This window comes from Hyla sarda, chromosome 4, assembly GCF_029499605.1.
Source record: "Hyla sarda isolate aHylSar1 chromosome 4, aHylSar1.hap1, whole genome shotgun sequence".
Lineage (NCBI taxonomy): Eukaryota > Metazoa > Chordata > Amphibia > Anura > Hylidae > Hyla > Hyla sarda.
Genome location: NC_079192.1, coordinates 80,788,164 through 80,813,131, shown reverse-complemented (window position 1 = coordinate 80,813,131; position 24,968 = coordinate 80,788,164). Strand labels below are relative to the sequence as shown.

At 41.8% G+C, this 24,968-nt stretch overlaps 1 protein-coding gene across 1 annotated transcript in view; it reads right to left on the bottom strand.

Moving 5' to 3' along the window:
* The window catches only part of LOC130368141 (tetraspanin-15-like), a 173,661-nt gene that overhangs the window by 7,657 nt on the left and 141,036 nt on the right, over positions 1-24,968 (bottom strand). Inside the window, exons 5-6 of the mRNA XM_056571489.1 lie at positions 24,195-24,311; positions 3,498-3,551 (exon numbers count right to left, since the gene is read on the bottom strand). Of these exons, the coding sequence (XP_056427464.1) occupies positions 3,498-3,551; positions 24,195-24,311 (171 nt within the window). The remainder of the gene's footprint in view (positions 1-3,497; positions 3,552-24,194; positions 24,312-24,968) is intronic.

The window sequence follows — 24,968 nt, the reverse complement described above, 5'->3', positions numbered from 1 at the left end:
GATCCCTATTACCCAATGTAGACAAACTTCCTTTAGTCACATTATGACTAAATATAAATTTTTCTTAATTCCCAAGTAACTTGAACTCTTTTATAAATAATACAGTAAGGAGATGAGTAATGGGCTTTGTACATATAAACTAGGGATTTCCCCGATACCTATACTGGTATTGGGACAGATACTGTACATTTGCATGAGTTCTTGTACTCGTGCAAATGTCCCCGATACCTAATCCAATACCTGCCAACTAGACCCCCACAGCAGGCATAGCTCCCAACTGTCCCAGATGCGACAGGACATTTCCATTTTTGGGAAGATGTCCCACGGTCCCAATACAGCACTCACATGTCCCACATTTAACTGTAAATGCCTTCTAATAGGGACGCCTATAGTTAAATGTGGCGCTCGGTGGGAGCCATTGGCTCCTCACCTTGTCAATCACTCATATACCTGCTGGCTGCATTTAGGTACGTTGTAGGGTGCAAGGGTAACGTGGCAGGTTTTCCCTTGTGACGGGGAAGAAAAATCAGACTTACCGCTCACGGCGCATTCACCGAGGACACAACTGGTGCAAACAATGTGTCTTATTCAGATTGACAAAGGCTTGATGGACAACGCGTTTCGAAGGGTTAACCCTTCTTCCTCAGGTCCGTTACATAACAAACAGTAAATGCATCTATATATACACATGGAGAATTTCAAAAAATGGAGGAAGTTGAGGTCACGGGGGGACCCTGCCAGGTTACCCTTGCACCGGACAACGTACCTGCATCCAGCACCATAATGCCAACGGTACCGACAGCAGGCTGCCTCCTGAAGCCAACCTATTAATACGTGCTTCCCAGTGTTGTGCCTGCCAGTACAACACCCCAAGGAGAGCGAACCCGTCCACCAGTCTTACAACCAACTAACACCCCAAGTAACCGAACTATATAGCGCAATATTCTGCCTTTTTTCTCTCTTCTCTATGCTGGCTGCATTTAACCAGCAAACACAAAAGGCCGAGAGGAAGAGGAAAGAACAGAAGAGGCCATGCTGAGGGAACTGTAGGAGCAGACAGGTGAAGAAGACCAGCAGTGGGTGAGGGGGAGTGAATTGTTGCCTACCTAATGTGGGGGGGCATCTGTTGCCTAGCTAATATGGGAGGCTATATACTACCTACAAGCTATTATGGAGACTAACTACCAAGCTAATAGAGGGACAACCTACTACCAACATAACTTATATGAGGGTTTTCATATAGGGGACAGCTGTTTGGGGGATTTACTTTTACATTTACTATGCTTTTTTTTTTTTTTTTACACAAACATTCCCTGGATCGTGCGTACACCCTTTCATCGTTCCTCAGCCGCACATCCACTACTACACAGGGCAATATCAGCCTGTTTGACCAATAATCAGCCTGTGTTATACGGCCCATATACTTCAGGAAAACATCCAAGTTACTGAGAAAACTTTCTGAAATAAAATCTGACCCAGAGTTATTTTATGGTCTCTGCATTCTTTTTGATTTATTGGTTTTGGTTAATTTGTATGAAATAGATTGGTGATCCCAAGTACCTCTTGCTTTTGGTAGCTAAAAATACCATTGTGCACTGGTGTTGCCAAGGGTGTCTTGACTTTTCTTTATGTCTACCCCTACTTGTGTGACCCCCTTCCTCTTCATATGATATGTAAAGCAGGAGCATTTGCCTAATTTACCAAGGTGACCCAGGGGAACTCAGAAGTAAATTATCTAATCAGCGACGATATTCTGATTGTCAGAAGCCAACGTGGTTATGCCGCACTTCCCACAATGATATTCACCGACTTCCTTGAGATGGCTGTAAGCAAAACAGCTCCACAATGATAATATATTTATTTCTGAATTAAATTATCTATAAGGAGAACGACCAAAAGGCTGCTACATTTCTAATTCAAATTTTATGTGATATACAGCATTGCTCATCTATATTAACCTTTTAATGTATCCCACCTAGTCTTTTTTTTTTTTAACAAATAACTGCGTTTGTCATGAAATAAAAAATATAATATTTTTTCTTAATCATCGATTAAGTTCCTCCTGGAAATGTAACCTATTAGTCTATGGGTGACGGATATCAAAGTATGCACAATAGACTCCTTAAAACATAAACCTCCAGGATATCAAAGTATGGCATCAGTTTAACAGATACACTAGGAAGTCCAAGTGAGAAAACTGCATTTTACCATTACTGTACACCAGTGATTTCCAACCAGTGTGCTTGTAGCCACTGAAAAACTACAACTCCCAGCATGCTGGTAATTGTCGTTTTGCAACAGCTGGAGGCACACTGGTTGGGAAACTACGTTGGTTGGACTACATGGTCTAGTAAGGGCTCATTCACGCTGCCAGGGGGGCTCAGTCCAGTTTAGGGTCCATTCAGCACCCTCTTCACAAGTGACATTGCCGGGTTCTGACTAATCCCATTGACCTGAATGGGGTCCGTTGGGTGCAATATTTTTTTTCCCGCTCGACTCCTGTCCTTTAAAAGGAGTTGAGCGACCAAGCTCCCTCTTGCGGAACCCATCAACAGTGTAAACCTAGCCTAAGACTCACAAAATTGCACAATTGTGCTTTAGTTTCAATCTCTCCCTGCAAATTTTATGGGAGTCTCACATTATATTATATGGTAACATAAAGGGTGCCTTTAAAAAGTACCACAAAAAAGCCCTCATATGGCTCTGCTGACGGATGTTATAAGGTGAGGGGGAACAAATTTAAGCCAAAAAATGAAAATTGTTTAAGCAGTGAAGGGTAACATAAGAAAATTCTTCCTACCTACAGCTGACACTAGTGGGCGCTCAATAGTATAAGGCATACTATTTAAGGCATAGTTTGAGTTAACCTGTCAGTCTATCACGTTCAGAGCTGCAGACAAGGGCAAATAAAACACATGATACCTGCCTCTTAACTGGTAGATGTTTGCAAAGTTATAATAGGTTTTCCTTCCAAGCTCAAGTGTCAAAGAAGTGGTGCCATGTTGCAAATCATGGAATCATGTATGCAGCAGCTCAGCACCATCTCTAAGACTTTTCAGCTTATAAGAAAAGCATAATTTTATAACTTCGCAAACATCCATCAGCTAAGAGACTGGCATGATTTGTTTCATCTCCCTATAAGCTATTTGTCCATGTTTGTTGCCCTGAGCATGATATTGAACTGACAGTTTCCCTCTAGATACAATAATAAAACACAATGTTTTAGGCTTCTAAGCTTCCTCTATTGGAGACTGCATGTAGCCAGAAGCTCATACCTATGGCTTTGTAGGGGATTGGGATCTCTGCCAGAAACATACACAGGAAGGAGTCATCATTCTAAGGCAGAATATGAAGAGGGGCAAACCACCAGTGGGGACATTAAAAAATCTAATCAATCTTGTGCACATTTTTTTGCCGATACAGGTTCCCAAATAACTTAATGAATTCTGTGTTAGTAGTGACAATGATGGATTCTTCTAAGTGACAATATCTCTTACCTCTTTATCGAGGGTCTGGTAACCACACAGCGTATTCTTCACTCCACCAGTGCCCTGAAAACACAATGATAGCTCAGCGTTAATGAGGTATCTCATTCTATAAAAACAGATAAATTCAGTTCACAGCAGGGCATGCTGGACTATTAAAAAAAAAGGGAGGTTACCACGCTAGAATGATAACATAACAATAGAAAAAACAATGCTGTATTTTAAAGAGTACCTGTCATCAAACCCTATTTTCTAAACTAACTCAAATTATATTCCCTTACTACTCCTAACACCCCTCCTGCCCTTTCATACCATTCCCTTTGCTCACATTGTGTGAGCTCCTGCCAGCAGAAAGTGGGCGTTCCCCAGTAGGCGCGACAACACTGAAGTCAGCAAGAGCTGTGCCTCGCCATGCCCTGCATGCACATCCAGAGTTTGGTCTCCTGCCAGGCTGGGAGGAGACCAAACTAACTGTTTGACATGTGGCCAGGAACAGAACAGAGCCACCTAGTGGCTGTGTTTTGTATTAAAAACATTAAAAGGTTGAGAATTTTTACAGCAAGTAAATAGCAAAGTGTCTTATAATGACATAAAGAACAATATATTAAAAGTTTAGATTGGTGACAGGTACTCTTTAAATTTGCATAACGTTTATAAATATTAATGGTGTTCTGGAAAATATTGTTGACAGTGCACTCCTATGTAATGGTAAAACTCTGCATTACTGTTGTGTACAGGTGAATTTATGTCAGCTTACTTCTCTTGACTGTGTTATGTAATGTATGTAGTTCTACAAGGACCTCCATTACTTAGGACTTATCTTATTTTTTCTTTCTTATCTCTTTATTAATTTTTTGCTTCAGTAGAGTCCTATTGATTTCAATGGGATTCTGCTGAACTGTGCACACTTTCAAATATTTCTGTGGATTTAGCTCGGAAATACATTGCGGTTAATGGGAAGGTGTTTTTCCGTGTGGTCCTAGTGCCCGCCAGAACTTTCGAAATTTTTGCCCGTGTTTTCCATGTGAACATACCCTAAGGCAGTGTTTCCCAACCTTCATCTGTTGCAGAACTAGAACTCCCAGCATGCCAGGACAGCCAAAGGCTCCCTGGTTGTGAAAAACGGATGTAAGGCATAGTAAATATGGAGCAGCACTCTATTTTCAGGAAATCCGCAGTATGTTTAAAGCATATTAAAGGGGTATTCCTGGCTCCGGAATGTTAAACAGATTTGTAAATTACTTCTATTAAAAAATCTTAATCCTTCCAATAGTTATTAGCTTCTGAAGTTTTCTGTCTAACTGCTCAATGATGATGTCACGTCCCGGGAGCTGTGCATGATGGGAGAATATCCCCATAGGAACTGCACAGCTCCCAGGACGTGAGTCATCAGAGAGCAGTTAGACAGAAAACAACAACTCAACTTCAGAAGCTAATAACTATTGGAAGGATTAAGATTTTTTAATAGAAGTAATTTACAAATCTGTTTAACTTTCCGGAGCCAGTTAATATATAAAAAAAAGTTTTGGCCTGGAATACCCCTTTAAGCCATTAATTATTGATTAGTTAAGACTTAAGTGATGAATACTGACAAGAACAAATCACAAAACTTATCAAGGCAAAAAAAAACAAAAAAAAAAACCATGACACTCAATCCTGCTTATAAGTAATTGAGTAAGATTCATTTCAGATTTACGCCTCAATGAAGGTTTTTATTAAAAGCTAATGAATTTCTCAAACAACTTAGATTACTCTGTATGATCCTGTACATTGTGTCCTCCGTTGTCATTTCAATTACTGTATATACAAGCTCAGTTTGTCTTAATAACTGTATGCGCTCCATAACCTTTATGTTACATACATCATGCTTAAATGATTTTTGTATATTTTTCTATGTTCTTCTTGGTGTAAAGCAACTACATCAGGGGGAAATTTATTAAAGAAGCATTTCAGGATTTATTTTTGCTTCTATAATGCAGCATAGGCTCTTATTAGAGAATAATGTAGAGGTTTTTGTGTATGCCTTTTTCTTACCTCTTTTTGCTAGCGATTGACCGATCATCGGTTTGGCCGATATTCACGATTTTGGACATTATCGGTATTGGCAATTACCTTGCCGATATGCTGATAATGCCCCGCCCCATGACGACCGCCGCTGCCGAATTGCCTCACCATCCACTGGGCACATACCGCCGCCGCAACATCACCGTCAGTACACACAGTGACAGCGCAGGACGTCGCTGGAGCCAGAAGTAGTGCGGACCCCGGGAACAGGTAACTATAAAACCAGGGATGGGGGAGGCAATTGGGCAGCGGTGGTGGTGGTTGGACTCAGGAGGACCCCAGGACAGGCAGGGGGAGAGAAGCGGGTGGCGGCAGCGGTCTCTGGCCCCACAAAAGCCGCTGCAGTTCATTGACTTAAAACGCCCGCTTTAAATCATTGATCTGCAATGGCTTCTGCCCCACTGGTCTGGGGGGAATAGCCAATAACTTATACTGGAATATCGGCTATCAGCCTGAAAGGTCACAGATTATCGGTATCGGCCCTAAAAAATCAATATCGGTCGATCCCTACTTTTTGCTAATGTGACATGGGATAGGCTCCATTTTGGTTTACAAATGTAAAATGATGTGGGTTCTGTACTGCAGTCTACATTTCTCATGAATCCTCCCATGAAGCTTTGGTGGGGCATTTGATTACTGCACCTGGTCATCTCATCAGGCCGCTAGTGCTGGAGACCACCCTAGTGAACTCAGACTCATGAGTGGGTTGGTGTCAGTTCACACTGTGCAGTTCTTATGCGTTTTCTTACTTAAGGTGCGTTTTGGGGAGAAATATGGTAATGAGGAGAGGAAGTGATTTGACCTATAATTACAATAAAATGGTGTTTTATACATTTTTACTGCATTATAGGCTCTGTTCACACATTGTGGCTAATTTGCATTTTTTGTTCATCCGTGGCTAGAAAAATTAAAGTGTTAATTAGCGGCAGTAATGCTAATTAGCCGCAAATTTTGAACACAGCCTTAGCTGTTTTTGATTTTCCAAAATCGTAAAAATTATAAAGTTTTTGCCATATTTTGCCTAATTTCTGTACAATATTCATTTTTGTCATGATTTGGGGAAAATCACAGCAAAAATAGAAAAACAAAACAAATAAACAAAACAAAAAAATAACCACCAACTCAATGTAATCACCCTATATATCCTGATTCCATAGAGATTGAAGATGGGAGGGGTCTCGGAGCTAGTAGTAGATCAGTGGTTTCAAACTGGAGCCCTCCACATTTGCAACATCTTGCTACATGTCATCCTGTAGGCCACAGGAAGTCAGGGTCTGACATGCTGTTATTGCCATTAAATACTGGAATATTTGAAAAGTCAAGTTAAAATAATAAAAATTAAAGAGTAAAAAGAGTAATAAAAACACATAGATGCGGCTGCACTGGAATAAAACTAAGGGCACTTTATTAGGACTAGTGACTGTGCATGATAACTATATATATAAAACTCAACGTGTGTGTGTGTGTGTGTGTATGTATGTGTATGTGTGTGTATGTGTGTGTATGTGTGTGTATGTATGTGTGTGTGTGTATGTTCCAGCATCACGTCCAAACGGCTAAAGATATTAACATGAAACTTGGGACACATGTTACTTATATGTCAACAACAAACATAGGATAGGTGTTTTAACCCTTATTCACCCCCATTTGCCAGGGGCGGGGTTTAGGTTTAACGTCCCATACAAGTCAATGGGAAATATATGTTACTGCATAACTTCCAAACGGCTGGAGATATTTCCATAATACTTGGTCACATGTTACTTATATGTCCACTTAAAGTATAGGATAGCTAATTTAACCCTTAACTACCCCCATTTGTGAGGGTGGGGTTTTTGTTTAAAGTCCCATGCAAATCAATGAGAAATGTATGTTCCCACATAACTTCCGTACGGCTGGAGATATTTCAATAACTGGTACACATATTACGGGTCGACATAGGACGACAGGATAGGAGGACCGGGATAGGAGGACCGGGATAGGAGGACCGGGATAGGAGGACCGGGATAGGAGGTCGGGATAGGAGGACGGGATAGGGGGACGGGATAGGAGGTCAGGATAGGAGGTCGGGATAGGAGGTCGAGATAGGAGGTCGAGATAGGAGGACGGGAAAGGAGGACGGGAAAGGAGGACGGGAAAGGAGGACGGGAAAGGAGGACGGCAAAGGAGGACGGCAAAGGAGGACGGCAAAGAAGGACGGGAAAGGAAAACGGGAAAGGAAGACTGAAAAGGAGGACTGGATAGGAGGTCGAGATAGGAGGACAGGAAAGGAGGACGGGAAAGGAGGATGGGAAAGGAGGTCGAGATATGAGGACAGGAAAGGAGGACGGGAAAGGAGGACGGGATAGGAGGACGTGATAGGAGGACGTGATAGGAGGACGTGATAGGAGGACGTGATAGGACAGGATAGGAGGTCGGGATAGGAGGTCGGGATAGGAGGTCGGGATAGGAGGTCGGGATATTACAACAATATATGAGGACCGGATATGAAGTCAAAAGCTTCCTCCTTTGTTTATTTTCCTCCCCAACAAGGATTAGGAAGGAAAAAACGGGCAACGTCGGGTACTCAGCTAGTCTATATATATAAAACTCAACGTGTGTGTGTGTGTATGTATGTATGTTCCAGCATCACGTCCAAACGGCTAAAGATATTAACATGAAACTTGGCACTTGGAGATATTTCAATACCTGATACACATATTACGGGTCGGGATAGGAGGACGGGATAGGAGGTCGGGATAGGAGGTCGGGATAGGAGGTCGGGATAGGAGGACAGGATAGGAGGACAGGATAGGAGGACGGGATAGGAGGACGGGATAGGAGGTCAAGATAGAAGGTCAGTATAGGAGGTCGAGATAGAAGGTCAGGATAGGAGGACGAGATAGGAGGACGAGATAGGAGGACGAGATAGGAGGTCGGGGTTGGAGGTCAGGATATGAGGTCGGGGTTGGAGGTCGGGGATAGGAGGTCGGGGATAGGAGGTCGGGGATAGGAGGTCGGGGATTGGAGGTCGGGGATAGGAGGTCGGGGATTGGAGGTCGGGGATTGGAGGTCGGGGATTGGAGGTCGGGGATTGGAGGTCGGGGATTGGAGGTCGGGGGTTGGAGGTCGGGGGTTGGAGGTCTGGGTTGGAGGTCTGGGTTGGAGGTCTGGGTTGGAGGTCTGGGTTGGAGGTCTGGGTTGGAGGTCTGGGTTGGAGGTCTGGGTTGGAGGTCTGGGTTGGAGGTCTGGGTTGGAGGTCTGGGTTGGAGGTCTGGGTTGGAGGTCTGGGTTGGAGGTCTGGGTTGGAGGTCTGGGTTGGAGGTCTGGGTTGGAGGTCTGGGTTGGAGGTCTGGGTTGGAGGTCTGGGTTGGAGGTCTGGGTTGGAGGTCAAGATAGGAGGTCAAGATAGGAGGTCAAGATAGGAGGTCGAGATAGGAGGACGAGATAGGAGGACGAGATGGTAGGACGGAATATGAGGACGGGATAGGAGGTTGAGATATGATGACGGGATATGATGACGGGATAGGAGGTCGGGATATGGGGTTGGGATATGACAACAATATATGCGGACGGGATATGAAGTCAAAAGCTTCCTCCTATTTTTATTTTCCTGCCCAATAAGGATTAGGAAGGAAAAACTGGGCAACGCCGGGTACTCAGCTAGTAGGCAAATAAAACCCCAAAATCAGGATTTCTTCTGTAAAGGGGTACTCCGTCCGTAGACATCTTATACCTGATAAGATGTCCGATTGCGGGGGGGGGGGGGGGTCCTGCATGCTGGGGACCCCTGCGATCTCCTTGCTACACACGCCGTCGGGTGCAGGGCCGGAGGCTTGTGACATCATGGCCACGCCCCATTAATGCAAGTCTATGGGAGGTGGCGTGATGGCCGCCACGACCTCTCCCATAGACTTGCATTGAGGGGGCATGGCTGTGACGAGCGGAGCGTGACCATGACGTCACAAGCCTCCGTCCCGCATCGCCAGTCATCTGGCACGGAGCCAAGTTCGCTCCGTGCACCGAATGTCTGGGGTGCCGCAGCTGGGTGCTGGAAGGAAGCCCCACGATCAGACATCTTATCCCCTATCCACTGGATAGGGGATAAGATGTCTAGGGGCGGAGTACCAGAAAAGTAGCTTTCACTTTTTGCACTAAAGTGAAAAAGTTGAAATTTTGGGGGAGAAATAATGCTTGCTAAGTATTAACAAATTCACTTCAATGCTCAAGCTTGCGCTACATAGTGACTTGCCTCATGTGCTTTTACACAGCTACAACAATGCTTTATAAGCTTCAATAAATGGGTACACTGCAATGTAGGCTTAGCATGACGTCATTGTAGAGCTTAAAAATAAAGAAATAAAAAAGTACAGTGTCTCAGTGGATAATACACATCTAGAACGAAATTGCACAGTAGTGGTCCAGGGCCCATGGTTTTTTCAATTCACTACTGCTGTAATAGATGTAATCTCTGTGGCCACTGCATCAATATCCAGGTGAAGACATTGCCAACTATAACTGGCTTCCATTCAACTTTTGGCGCTACAGATCAGACATTTTCAGGTATAAGGCGATTCAGCCCTAGATACTTTTGTGACACTTTTTTTTTTTTTTTTTTTTTTTAAGCTTTTAATGGGTTCTTTTAAAGCCAAAGCCAACAAAATCTCTTTATGAACTTAGCAAAATAAAGGTTAATAAGAATTTTTTTTTATATGATGCCAACTAACGTACATCTGAAGCTATGCTAAAGTACAAAGCATAGCTGGATGTAGAACTGACAGAATGATGCATGGATGCAAATGTGACCTAAACAACTGCATGTTACACAGGTTTGCCATTACCTTAAATGATTCCTTAAAGGGGTATTCTGGCCATAGACATCTTATCCACTATCCAAGGGATGGGGATAAGATGTCTGATCGCGGGGGTCCCGCTGCTGGAACCCCCCCAGATCTCCGTGTAGCACCTGCATTCTATGCCGGGCTGCTGTTCCAGTCTTGGAAACCTCTGTGTTGCGATCAGACATCTTCCAAATTGATAGGGGAAAGATGTATATAACCGGAATACCCCTTTAACATAAGTGTGTCAGTCTACATTGTTTGGCACTGTAAAAAAAGAACCGTTATTAAGCTAAAGTTAAATTATGCCTGTCAAACATAAAAAGTCACCGGATATAAATGTTTTATCTATTATTCTGATGTATTCCACAAAGTAACACTACACTTAGATTTCGGAACATATACTACCTAACAGAAATGCAGAAGTAAAAGCCCAGCACAGATGTTTCTTTAGAAGCATAAGCGAAGTACATACATCTAATAGGCTTACATGCCTGACACATTTCGGTCACAGAACGACCTTAGTCAAAGAGATTTTACTGCCTATGACTAAGATCATATTGTGTGACCAAAGTGCTTTAGGCATGTTAGCCTATTGGATGTATGTACTTTACCTGGAACAATAAAGGATTATGCTTTTTAAGAAACATCTCTGTTGGACTTCCACTGTATTTCTATTGAACCTGCTCCTTCTTGTCCATGCACAGGAGTCTGCTATACACAGCTTTGCTGGCTTTCCCACATTAACATGTGAGCTGTTAGAATATTACTGTCAAATATATAAATTAAAACTAATAAATGCAGCAAAAAAACCTTGGAGCCACTACATTGTTATTCCTGGCACATACCACTGAATACTTTGTTGAGTTTGATAGGAGTTTAAGGTATGTTTTACATAGATTATTAAAAGGGGTTCTCCTGAAGACCACCACTGTTCATATGCCCTATTTAGGACCATGTTCAAATGTGACCTTGGCATCTAATGTGGAGGGGAATTTCATCCCATTGACAGTTTAGGACATGATTGCCAGGTCTGCCATCTTAGTACTCCTATAAGACCCTTTGAGGGGCAAGGATTAATAGGGTAACACAATTAGGCACAACCTACAATTATCACATGGTAAAACTTCCCTACTTTTACTAAAATAAATAAAAAGGGGTGTAATAAAAATGAAATATATATAAGAAAATTATAAAAATACATTAAACAAATAAAAAAACTAAAAAATATAACCACTCAATCCCCATCTGTACCATGAAACAACAACATTTACCGTAACTGTATTATTAAATAATCACATTATCTATCCCTTATGGTGAATGCAGTAAAAAAAAAAAAAAAAAAAAAAGTGATATATAAGTGACATATAAAAGGGTGCCATAAAAAAAAAACTGTAGCCCTAAAGGGTTAATAAAGTTTTCCAGATTTTTATACACCAGGTCACTGCGTTAGAAAAAGCCTAAATAGTGGTGACAGATATTCTCAGAATATGTTTTTCTCCCGTAAAATAACGCTGTACAGTCGCAATAAGATAATTTCTCCTGGTAAATTGAGTTTGGTTTCTTATAAAGGCGACAGAATAAAAGATAAATAGTATAGTCTGCCCTATTCCACTGTTGCCCTGTCCAAGTGATGCCAATGAGGTCATTCCCTGATGAGGAGACCCTGTCAGGCATTGCCGACAGGACACAATAGATGAAAGGCTTAGCTAGAATAATTGTATTTCTTGGGTTTTCATGCGCCTGCTGGTTACATCTTTTTTTCTTCAAAGCACTAGCTTGAGCCGTAGCTTGACAGGTTTCTATATTGTCTACCTGCTCAAGTCATCATCAAACTGAAATAGCAGGTGAAGTACAGTGAACAACAGTGAAGCAGTAATGAAAGCTCTGCTCTGGCTTTGTATCCCTAGAAAGAAAGAAAATACCTTCAATGTTACAATAAATTTGGAAACCAGTAGCTGTGATACACGACAATAAAATTCTTCAAAATCTCTCTTTTTTTTTTTTTTACCAGTGAGACAGAGATGACAGCATTATTATCCAAAAAACATATATTTTAAGAAAAGGCAAAAGGGTAGAAATTTACTTTAGATTGGGAAAATAAGTAGCAAAAACCGGAACATATTCACAAATTTGTGAGTTCCCTTCAATGTTTTTCGATGTAGCTAAAAACTGGGGTCTACAACTTGCTGTGAAAGAGTTAAAGAGTATTTATAGATTTTTGTATTACTCCAATACATCTACAGTAAATAAATAAAAATGTAACAATTGTGTAAACAGAAAAGCCATGCAGACCTGTAAGTCTCCATAGTCTTAGCAAACAAACTCTGTATATAGTGTTCGAGATTAGCTCTGTAGAACCAGTCAAATAACAGCAAACAGGCAGAGACACAGATGGAAAGTTTAAACAGGGCATCTGTCTGTATTTTTCAGCATAAAACAAAAATAAAACCTTCATGTTTTGGCACAAAATATAAAAGTAAATCCTGCTTGTCCAAGGACTGCATGAATAGCCCAGCATGGTGTCACATGTGGGTAGTAGTGGGAGCCAGACCTCTGCTCTAGCGGTGGGATCCAAGTTTGAAAGCAAGGAGTCTCCCATAAAAAAAAAACCTTATCCATGCACATCAATAACTTTCTAGTGATCTTACTGGACTTTGGAAGAGGTAGCTTTTTGAAAATAGCTAACTACACAGTCCTATAGAGGTATTTCAGCTCCTAAAGAGTCATGTACACAATACACAATAATACACATGTACTCCCATACACAATAAATGGAGCATGTTCCGATCCACTGTTCCATTCAGCTGGGAAAGTTGCTTCCCAGTTCTAGAAATTGCTGGGGGCTGTAGATATACCTATCCCCTATTTTTAGCCCCTATAAATACTCATGGCTCCCTCTAGTTTCATGTTGCAACTACACCTTTGGAACTATACTAACCCTAAAAGATATAGAACTATAGGGATCAGCATTTAAGTAATTTAAAAAAACAGAACCATAATTCGAAAAATAAACGAGATTTGTTTTTTGATTGTAGTACTTGAGACTGTGAAGTTTGATATTTTCAAAAAACTGACTTGTCCAGAGTGCAGTAGCATCACAAGCAAGTAATTAATATATTATCTTAAAAGGAGCATTCCCATCTCCCTAATCATGCCTATATGAGTAGAGCATGGCAACATGAACAGGTTTGCAATTGGCTTTATTTAGCAAACTTGCTTGGTTCTGTAGATAGCTGGAAGTCATGGTTCCTGTCCACCAGCTCTGCTTTATCACTGTGTAGAATGGCCGGAGGAGCTCATGAGCACACATCTGGCTCTGCTCAGCTTATCTCAGCCTATTCATCATGTCTGACAGTTGCAGGAATGGGGCTTTAACTTGGGAGCTATCAGACACAGATGCAGATGTCCTGCCTCTGACCCCAGCCCCGTCCACCGGCAGTACTGGGAGTGGGAGCTAACAGCAGAAGCAGAGAATAATCAGGGAAGATGGGACAAACCCTTTAATAGTTTGGGCATACCATTCTTTGGGAGATAAATGTGTTGGTTTGATTAAAAAGGAACTAGAGTATACAAATAACAGAAAAAAAAATGTGCCCCCTAAAGTAATATTATTAAGGTAGTTGGTAAATGAGACAACAGGTATTACTCTTACCAGAATGTGCTGCACTTTGGGTGCAAACAGCATGAAGAGCCCCCCGAACTGAGTATCCAGAGCGGTTCAAGATATGGAAAGATTAAACACCCCAAAGGATGCTAAAACTAGATATGTTGGTCTGATATAAAGAAGCAGGATCTCCTCCTCTTTTGTGTATGTGCAATATATAGGAGCCATCAAAGGATATTCTGCTCCACCCACTACCTCACAGACAACTCAAAATTAGAGATAAAGCCTGCAAAGCAGAAAACTTGCAAAAAAAAGTGGCCAGAAATAGTGCTGCTCCTCTTGTATACGTATACACACAGGGCAGCTTATCCTGACATTTCACATGCATTTTTCATGGGCTTTGTTAGTTTTTCCTTCTTTTCAGACATAATGCAATTTTTTTCGGTTTTACTGACAACTCTTTTCAATTCTCCAAGGATAGCATATATGTTAGTTATAACTATTACTTCTGACCTTACATTGCTCCAGAACATAAAATCGCTCATAAATAAGAACTAATCAAATGATAACTACAAGAAATTTCGGGAGTTGGAAAACCAATTGGCATTATTGTATTTCTTTCAAGGCTTCAGGCAATGAGAGTTTGACAGGTCTTATTCACGCATAATAAAAGACAAGCGGATACTAGACAGAACTCACGAGGACTCCTTGTCTGCATGGAAGATGAAGAGGAACACCGCTTCATTTGCAATAGCAGAGTACAGTCCTCGGAAGTCATTTCTTATCAGCTGCCTGGGAGCGCAGGGAATGAGGACGGCTCCAGACTACCTTTGGTTAAATTTAAATAATTCAACTTTTCATGAGCAGAGAATTGCTGCAATAGACAATCCCTGGCAAAAGAGCATTGCTTCATATCACTATATTGTCACCAATAGAATTTGGGCTTTTTATTTTTTCCCCCATCTACAGATCTCAGTGGGGCTTGTTTTATATGTGAGGTGAGATGCAGTATTTATTGGTACCCAATTTAGGGCAGATATCAACATTTTTAATGTGGCATTTATGGTGAGATATAAAAATCATTATATTTCAATAATTTAGACTTTTCTGAATATAGTGATACTATTTACAATGGTCCCTCAACATACAATGGTAATTGGTTCCAGGCGGCCCATCGTTTGAAACCCATCGTTGAAACCATCGTATGTTGAGGGACATGATTGCTCAATTACACTAACATGTCCCCGCCGCTCCGGCCAGTCAGTTCGCCGCTGCCCTGCACCTTCGCACTCAGTCATCCTGTCGCCGCTCACGCCACCCCTCAGGGATGTGCACAGACATTTTGGGGGGCAGGGGCTGAACTGAAGAAAAAAGGCACTTCCCATAATTATTTTTATAAATGTGCACATTATGAAGCCAGACTGCCCACGGCAGTAACATCTTTAGGAGTAACATCAAAAGGGGAGGGTCTCAAGCCCCCTTTTCTAGTCAACCTGTGCAGGTCCCTGCCGCCCCTATTGGACGTCGGCTGGTGTGAGTGGCGACATGATGACGGCGACGGAGAGCGACGGCGCAGGGGAGCGGTAACAGAGGAGCGGTGAACTGACGGGCTGAAAAGATGGGGACATGTGAGTATAATTGAGCGGTGCACATTAAACGGCTATCCGGCGGCAGCTGAAGCAGTCAGCGCTGCTGGATAGTGGTTTTTGCAATGGCCCCGGCACACAGAAGCATTGTATATTACACGATGGCCTCTGTGAGGGACTGGGACTCCTACTCAGGCACCCTAACTTACTTAGAGAGTTTTATTTACCTTCAATTGACCACAAGGTTAGAAGGTATTTATGTGGCTTAGAAAAGCAATATTAATGCATCTTAACTGCAAAGTGTCAACAAAGCCTTAAAGGGGTATTCTGGGTTTTTACATTCACGTAGGTATTAGCCTATGATGCCAAGTTATATAACTGTGCAATATACTTTTATTCTCTTTCTGTGCTGCACTGTCCCCTTTTCATGCTGCCTGTCTGCTCTCGTAAGTTCTAGGAACCGTTGCTTTCCAGATTGTGTTGTCTTGGGCCATTGATGATTTCATGTATAGCCCGAGTCAATGCGCCAATGACAAACTGTGCTGAGATCACATGACAGCGGGGGAGTAATTCAGTGCTATCACACAGACACGTACACCGCACACACCGATGCAATACATAACTGGAAGGCCACTGACTTCCGGGCCCAGACACACAGCATGAAGCGCTGAAAATGTATAACAGAAACGTAATAAAAAGTATTTTACATAGCAATATAAATTTGAATCACGGACTCAACTACATAAAAGTAAAAACCAGTGTGTCGTTCTAACCCAGATGCTTTTGTTGAGGCTTGCAAATTATTTTATTACCATCCCCTACTCACCCTCCCTCCCCTTTTTTCTTTTCTGTATTCCCCCTATCCAGTTTTATTATTGAAAAAACTTTAATAAAAATCTTGAATAAGATAGTAAGGCTTTTCCTGGTAGCTTATTAAAATAAGCTTCCATGAGTTTCTTTCTGGGCATTATAGAACTTGGATAATGGCATTTTTTCAGTTTTAGGCTAGGTTTCCATACAGTTTTTTTTTACTGGTGTTTGTTTTGGAATACTGCCACTGCAGTTTTTAAGCCAAAGCCAGAATTGGATCCAGTGGGAAGGAGAAGTATAAACCCTTCCTTTATATTTCCCATTTCTTTTTGGCTCAAAAACTGCAGTGGCAGTATTCCAAAAAATCCAGAAAAAAAACTTTGGAAACCTAGTCTTACCCTGTGCAGGCTTTATCTCTAATATACAGAAACCCCCCTCCCCCCCATACATATTGGAAATCGGCAGGTCTGACATCAATGTGTATGGCTAGCTTCATTTTTCAGATGTGGCCATGGATTGCATGAGTTTTTTTTTTCATTCCATAATAAAAATACCTTAGCTTTCAAAAAAAAATGATATTGCAGGTTAAAATTCCCTATAAATGGTTCCCAGGGCTTTTCCACAAAGACTTATTTCCTCTGTGTGACAACTCTTATCCAGCTGTGCATGGTCAACTACAATCCATGCAAGGAAAGGGAGAACAATGATCCAAATGACAATCAGATGGTCCATTTACATGGGAGCTTAGTGAAATTGGTCCAGCATGCAATTACACCGTCAGCTAATAGCAGCAATTTTCTCGGTCGGGCTATTTTCTTCCGCAAAATCTTAAAACGTGGCAGTTTTAAGTTATGACCTTGCATTGTGGAATCGCATGCCTTGACTCTAATCCTCCTTACATTTAGCTTCGTACCTTAATGTATGTGACAGATCCGGTGGTAGATAATTGTGAATGTATAAGTTATGAGTAAACACAGTTTTAGGACGCTATGAATTGTAAATAGGAGATAAAAAATAATCGCCCTTTCCGATTCCAGCTCTGACGGATGGCACACCTGCTGTTTAGTGCAGAGAGAAATTGGCAGATGGGAAATGAAGGACTTAATTTTGTAAGGGATTTGTGCCATGCACATGAGAGTGCTTCTTCAATGAACTTAAAGTGCTCCCAAGTTACAGGGAACTAGCGGAGTCATATGCTGTACATTATGACACCATTTAGGGAAAGAAAATGCACAAAAAAGGCTTTAAGTGATGTATAAGGCCAAAAGGCAAAAGTTCTTCAGTGGTTACGCTAAATTGATGCCACCTGCCGCAAAGGGGACGATTATGTCATTGAATATGTGAGCATTGAATAGAAGGGTGAAAGTATCTGCAAATTCCAGCTTAATGGAGTTTCGGCATTCCATTAATGGAGTTTTCCGAGGATAGTATCTGAATACATTGGATGTCTTCTTTAAATGACAAAGAATTTATCATATGACCACAGTGCCAAGAATGCAACAAGAGATCTTTAGTTTTCATTAAAGGGGTACTCACCCCTAGACATCTTATCCCCTATCCAAAGGATAGGGGATAAGATGTCTGATCGTGGGGGTCCCGCCGCTGGAGACCCCCGCAATATAGCACGCAGCACCCACCTGTTATTGCTCCGAAAGGGCTGGAGGGTCTGGCTCCCGACCACAGAACATCGTGACGTCACGACTCTGCCTCGTGTGATATCACTCCCCTCCCCCTCAATGCAAGTCTATGGGAGGGGGCGTCATGCCCCCTCCCATAGACTTGCATTGAGGGGGCGGGGTGTGACGTCACACGGGGCGGAGTCATGACATCATGATCTTCCATCCCCGTGGTCGGGAGCCAGACCCTCCGGCGCTTCTGGAGCAGTAATAGGTGGGTGCCGCGTGCTATATTGCGGGGGTCCCCTCCTTTGGATAGGGGATAAGATGTCTAGGGGTGGAGTACCCCTTTAAAGGAAAACATCCATGTATTCAGATAAAATTTTAGGTCCTTGTCATAAACGTTGCTTTAAAAAAATAAAAATAAAATCATAGATTTAAATATTTTACATGACTTTGCCTCTTCTTGGTAGTTCACTGCATTGATCCCTATAGCATTCTCACTATTGCAGCAATGTGGAATTATCTACATGTGATTTATGTCAATCAGCTACATCATAACAGTTTTTTTTCTTTGGAGTATCCCTTTAATCTAGGACCAGGAAGGAACCTTCTTATGATCTTTGCTATTGCGCCCCAGGGGAACATTCTGAACACAAGCAACTACTTGCATTCTCCAAAAGGTCGACAAAAATAGCTCCCAGCATAGACGTATAGTCATGTACTTGTAGCATAATCCTACCATAACCACCTGTGTAATCTCTCCGCTGCATATTTGGGTCTAGCTCAACATAAAATGCACAATGTAAAATGTCTGGAATGACATTGTGTACATAAAAGGTATATAGATCATGCTTAAATTGCACATTTTGAGAAAAACCATACAGCGGTAAAGCAGTGAATTTTGGATAGGATTATGCGATTCATTACAAAACCTTCTAAATGAGTGCCCTATTGGCCCAATAAAAGGAGAGCGGGGGATTGTTTACAGATATATCCCTATATATCTCTGCGCTTCCGGCATTTAATTTCTGACTTAAGACAGTTTAATGCATTTTTAAAGTGCTCATTATTTCCCGATTCTGATAAGAACTCCACATTTGATGTGTACCAGCATCATTTAATTTCTGTTTTCCCATCCAGCTCCATACCTAGAGCACACAAAATGTATTAAAATGTCTGCAATGTAAATGAAAAGCTATTTTTTTCATTAGTTGTGTGTGCAGAAGAGTAAGTTCTCTCCCAGTCACACTCCGCTGGTTATTGAAATGAGATGAGATTTTGTCATATCTGTTTCAGACATGAATCTCTAATAAATTCTTTTCATGGGTCCTGATGGGGAGTTGGGGGTGGGGGTGGGGGGGGGGCAGCCATTGCCTTATTCAGCATCTGATAATATATTTACTGATTATTAAAACATGAATGCAGATTTACATTGATGTCTCCCAGCTGTGGGGATTCAATATGCAGAGTTTTAGATGACAAACATGTGCTTTGGTTGTGTATGGAATTTGACAGATATTGACTGACCCTTTGACAACAGAAAATTTGTAGATTGACCATGGCTGTCTGGGGCACTGAAGCAACTTATTAACACATCAAAGTTATTTTACGTCACATATTTTGAGGAAATTCTTTTCCAGATTTTTTGGAGCCTGTGTTTTCTTTTGACTTGCACGTTAGCCCTTGTTTTGCGGTCGCAAGAGCTGTAGCCCAAAAAATGCTATTTTAATTTCAGGCATATTTTGGTCAATATTTGACACAAATCAAAAGTTGTGTGCCAAAATATGGCCATATTTATGTTAATGGCCTGACACTGTCCAGTAGGGCCCTGCAATGGGATTGGGATCCCGCAGGACCCAACTCAAAATGTGTGGGTGCGGGTGGTCAGGAGGCTGCTGCAGGTGGGTGCGGGTGCTCAGGCGCTATGCCTCCGGGTCTTTCAAAATCCAGTAACAGCGCGGCAGCCTCAATAAAACTGAGTGACTCCCAGTTAACCCCACCCTTCACTGACAAATGAGCTTACCACCAGTCACCAGCAGAGACTGACTGAATCGGGTGGTGATCCTCCCAGGGCCTCTGCACTGCTATTCACATGGGGGTAAGTGCACTGCAGAGCATTGCACCCTAGTTTCTTCTACATACACTAGGGTGCAATGCTCTGCAGTGCACATACCCCCTTGTGTATAAGTATTCAGACGAGGATGCAATGCTCTGCACATACCCCACCTGTATAGGAATGTGTACACACACTGCTAAACACATGGGGGGTATGTGCAGAACATTGCACCCTAGTGTCTTCTACAGACACTAGGGTAAGGTGCAATACTCTGTACATACCCCCATGTGTATAGCAGTGTGTGCACTGACTGCACTGCTATACACGTGGAGGTATGTGCAGAGCATTGCACCCTAGTGTGTGTACACTCCTATGTTAGTGGGAGCGGGCGGAATTGGAAACACATTTTAGCAGGAGTGGGTGGGATTGAACACACATTTTAGCAGGAGTGGGTGGGATTGAACACACATTTTAGTGGGAGTGGGTGGGATTGAACACACATTTTAGTGGGAGCGGGTGGGATTGAACACACATTTTAGTGGGAGCGGGTGGGATTGGACAACAAATCTTGCGGGAGTGGAGCAAACACACTGCGGGATCAGGCGGGTTTGGTCAAAAAAAATTATTGGGAGCGGGCGGGAGTGGGTTTGAAAAAGCAGTCCTGTGCAGGGCTCTAGTGTCCAGTGAAAGAAACAACCTGTGTATTGTGTCAAAAAGTGTAATAAAGCAAATGTTAATAGTGCAGAGATTTCTACATATTAACTCCGCTCTCTCCCTCCTAGTTGCGATGTCCCGTCACACTCAAAGCTCCAGTCTCTGCTCCCCTTTCGCTTAGGAAGAGACCAGTGATGTGACGGGAGGAGCTCATATTGCTGCTTAGATTTTAAGGCAGCAGGAAGTCTCTCTCAGTCACAGGTTTTTAGTCAGAACAGGTTCACTGCTGTCTTATCTGGGGAACATTTTCTGCTGCCTTAAAATCTAATGAGCAGTAATAGGTGTGCAGTATGGCTAATAACATTATATTACTAAGTTTCAAAGATTATTTCTTTCAATGAACAACCCCTTTAATGAGGACATGGTGAGTAGCAAGAATGTAAAAACACTGGAATCATGGCACTCGAGGTAACAAGCTAATTGAAAACTCATTCTTATAGGACAGTCCATAGGTTCTCTTTAATGTTACATCCATAAAATGAATATATGTGTCCACAAACAAACATCTTACCAGGCCAAAATACTTAATATGCACATAGTCTAAAACATGAAGTAAAGCATTTTTCAAGTGTTTTTATGAAGAAGCCTCCATCTCTTAAAATGACAGTGACATAACAAATAATATATCCAGACCTCAAGGTTGTAACCAAAACTAACAGTTAAGGTACACAATGAATAAAATACACTGCTTCAAAAAATAAAGGGAACACTAAGATAACACATCCTAGATCTGAATCTAGGGACATGACTATATATGCTTTTTATGTTTATTTTAATAAATAACATTTGTATATGAAGCATGGTCTCCCACATATATTTTATTCATTGTGTACCTTAACTGTTAGTTTTGGTTACAACCTTGAGGTCTGGATTTATTCTATATATTGTTTTAAGCCTTTTTTGCACCACTGGGTATTGGTGAACATCCAGGGAGACCTCGGTTGATATAGTTGTGAGCTGCACTTATTCTTTTACATTTTGTGACATAACAAATAACCCAGATTTATGTGGAATGACCTTTCCTTAGGGCATTCACTGTAAATATCAAATATCAATGAACAGATTCATGCTTCTATAGATAGATGTATAGAGAATCGGACTTGCTCTTGAGCTGATGGCTTTCTGGATGATCTCGCTAACTGGTATAATCGATCCAGGGTAATAATCTTATTATCATCTGTTCAGTGTAAAGCGTTCCAACTTGGATCAAGGAAACAAATTGGCCGCTATCTCACTAAATCATCATAAAGATTACTATAGACTAAATGCAACTGACTTGTCATTTAACGTTTGCTATCAAAATGTTGTACTAAATGTAATCTGATTAATCTTACAGATAATTCTATGAATGAATTATAAGAAATTATATTTGGAAAATTATCTCCTAATAGGAACTGATCTGATCTTTCATACAATAAACACTTGAAATATTTGAAGGGTTTATAATAGAAGGAAATAAACACATATCAACTGGCATTATAAAACATACAGACAGTTTTGGTGTTTATTACCATTGTCTATTCACTCACTGGCTACTATGTTAGGTAAATTTGACCCTTACAGAGGCGCTGCTAGTTCCAGAGTAATGTAGATGCCAACCAGAGGTATTGGTAAAAAAACACCGGAGTGGTTTATTAGAGCATAAGAGGACAATGAAGTACACAGATGACGCGTTTCGGGGACACTAATCTGAGGAAGGGGGTGGCTCCCCCGAAACACGTCATCTGTGTACTTCATTGTTCTCTTATGCTCTAATAAACCACTCCGGTGTTTTTTTTACCAATACCTCTGGTTGGCATCTACATTACTCTGGAACTAGCAGCGCCTCTGTAAGGGTCAAATTTTCCTTCTTTGCCTCCACTTCCATCAGGATCGGATCTTTTCCTTCCCTGGGACCCAGGCTCAGCAGCAGTTCCAGCCCTTCTGTCACCCACGGTGTGGGTTATATGCGAATACCCTATTCGCTCAAGGTGAGCGGCCACTACCTAGGGGCAAGTCCTGCCCGTTCACTGTGACTTTGTTTTAATCTGTTATCCCTGTTTAGTGGTAACGCACAAGGCGCCTGTGTTGGTCTCTCCTTTTTTCTCTCCCACTCTCAGGTACTATGTTAGGAACACCTTTATAATCACTTGCTAACACAAATAACTGATCAGCCAATCATATGGCAGCAACTCAATGCATTTAGACATGTAGCCGTGGCCAGAACAACTTGCTGAAGTTCAAATCAGGCTTTAGAATGGAAAAGAAAGGGGATTTAAATGACTTTGAATACGACATGGTTGTTTGTGCCAGACGGGCTGGCCTGAGTTTTTTAGAATGGTCCAAAAAGTAAAAAAAAAATAAAAAAATAAAAACAAACAAACATGAAAACTGTGAACGGCAGTTATGTGGACGAAAAATTCCTTATTGATGTCAGAAGATAAATGGGCAGACTGGACAGTAACTCAAATAACCACTGGTTACAACCAAGGTATGTAGAATGCCATCTCTGAACCCACGAAACGTGAATCCTTGATGCAGAGGGCTACAGCAGCAAAAAAACAGGTCCCCGTCAGTCAGCTAAGAAAAGGAAACTGTGGCTACAATTCGCACATGAGCACCAAAATTGGACAGTTGAAGACTGGAGAAATGTTTCCTGGTAGATTTCAGTTGCAACATTTAAATAGCATGGTCAGAATTTGGCATAAACTACATAAATGCATGGATCCATACGACCTTGTATCAATGGTTCGGGCTTGCGGTATTAGTACAAATTTGCATTGTTTAAACATGATAGCCTAAGTATTGTCACTGACCATATCCACAGCTTTATGACCACAATGAACCCATCTTCTGATGGATACTTTCAGCAGGATAATGCCCCATGTCACATCACATCATCTCATACATGACAATGAGATCAATGGACTCCAATGGCCTCCACAATCACCAGATCTCATCCAATAGATCACCTTTGGGATGTGGTGGAACGAGAAATTCTCATCATGGATGTGCGGCCGACAAATCTGCAGCAATTGTGTGATGACATCATGTCCATATGGAGGAACTGTGTGAGGTCAAGTCCATATGGAGGAACTGTGTGATGTCATCATGTCCATATGAAGGAACTGTGTGATGTCATCATGTCCATATGGAGGAACTGTGGGATGGCATCATGTCCATATGGAGGAACTGTGGGATGTCATCATGTCCATATAGAGGAACTGTGTGATGTCATCATGTCTATATGGAGGAACTGTGTGATGTCATCATGTTCATATGGAGGAACTGTGTGAGGTCATCATGTTCATATGGAGGAACTGTGTGATGTCATCATGTCCATAGGAAGGAACTGTGTTATGTCATCATGTCCATATGAAGGAACTGTGTAATGTCATCATGTTCTAAAACACATCATACACTAGATTTGCACAAAAAAATGATGACTTGCTGTTCTTACCGTTCCAGTTATACAGCATGTGTATGGCACCCCACAGGACAGAGGCCCAGTGCTGTTGCACGAATGATATGGATTCACCATCCAGTCTGTAAACTGGTCTCCTCCACAGCAAGAAAACTGCAATGGTACGAGAGAAGAGAATAGCAGTGAGAAACGTGTGCTACCAGCAGAGCTGCTTCTCGGCTATCATGTAGAGAGTCAACTGTTATCATTACCAGGTCACAGACTTCAGCGCACAAATAAGCATGGTGGGATTGTTTCAGCTTCCCACAAGACCTTATACATGACAGTATTAAGCTACAAAGCTGCAGAAAAACTGCGTGAATAAATCAGTGAAAAAGAACTGTTTTCAAAACTCTGCACATATTTGCATTGAGTAGAGTCTGACTTTGCCTTTAGTTTTTAAAAGTGTTATGTTCATTTAAGAGAGTTTTCAATGACTTTCTAGGTGGTGTTAAATAATAAACAAACTATACACCCCATCCTCCGGTCCCCAGCAGCTGCTATCTGGTCCGCTGCTGATCTCCGCTCCTTCTGGGTTCTTTGTTGTTGTGACAACATTGGACCTGTCTGCTCAGCCAGTCAGTCACCACTGGGATCACTTGATTAGTAGGCAGGTCCTATTGGGTCGGGATGACACAGAACCCAGAAGCCTCAGAGACCAGTGGGGGTCCGAGTCATACAGCAATTTTTCTCTCCAGACTACCCCTTTGATGTTGTTGGGTTATCCTTATGTAAGGGTAGGCCACGATAACAGAGCATTGAGAGTCCAAT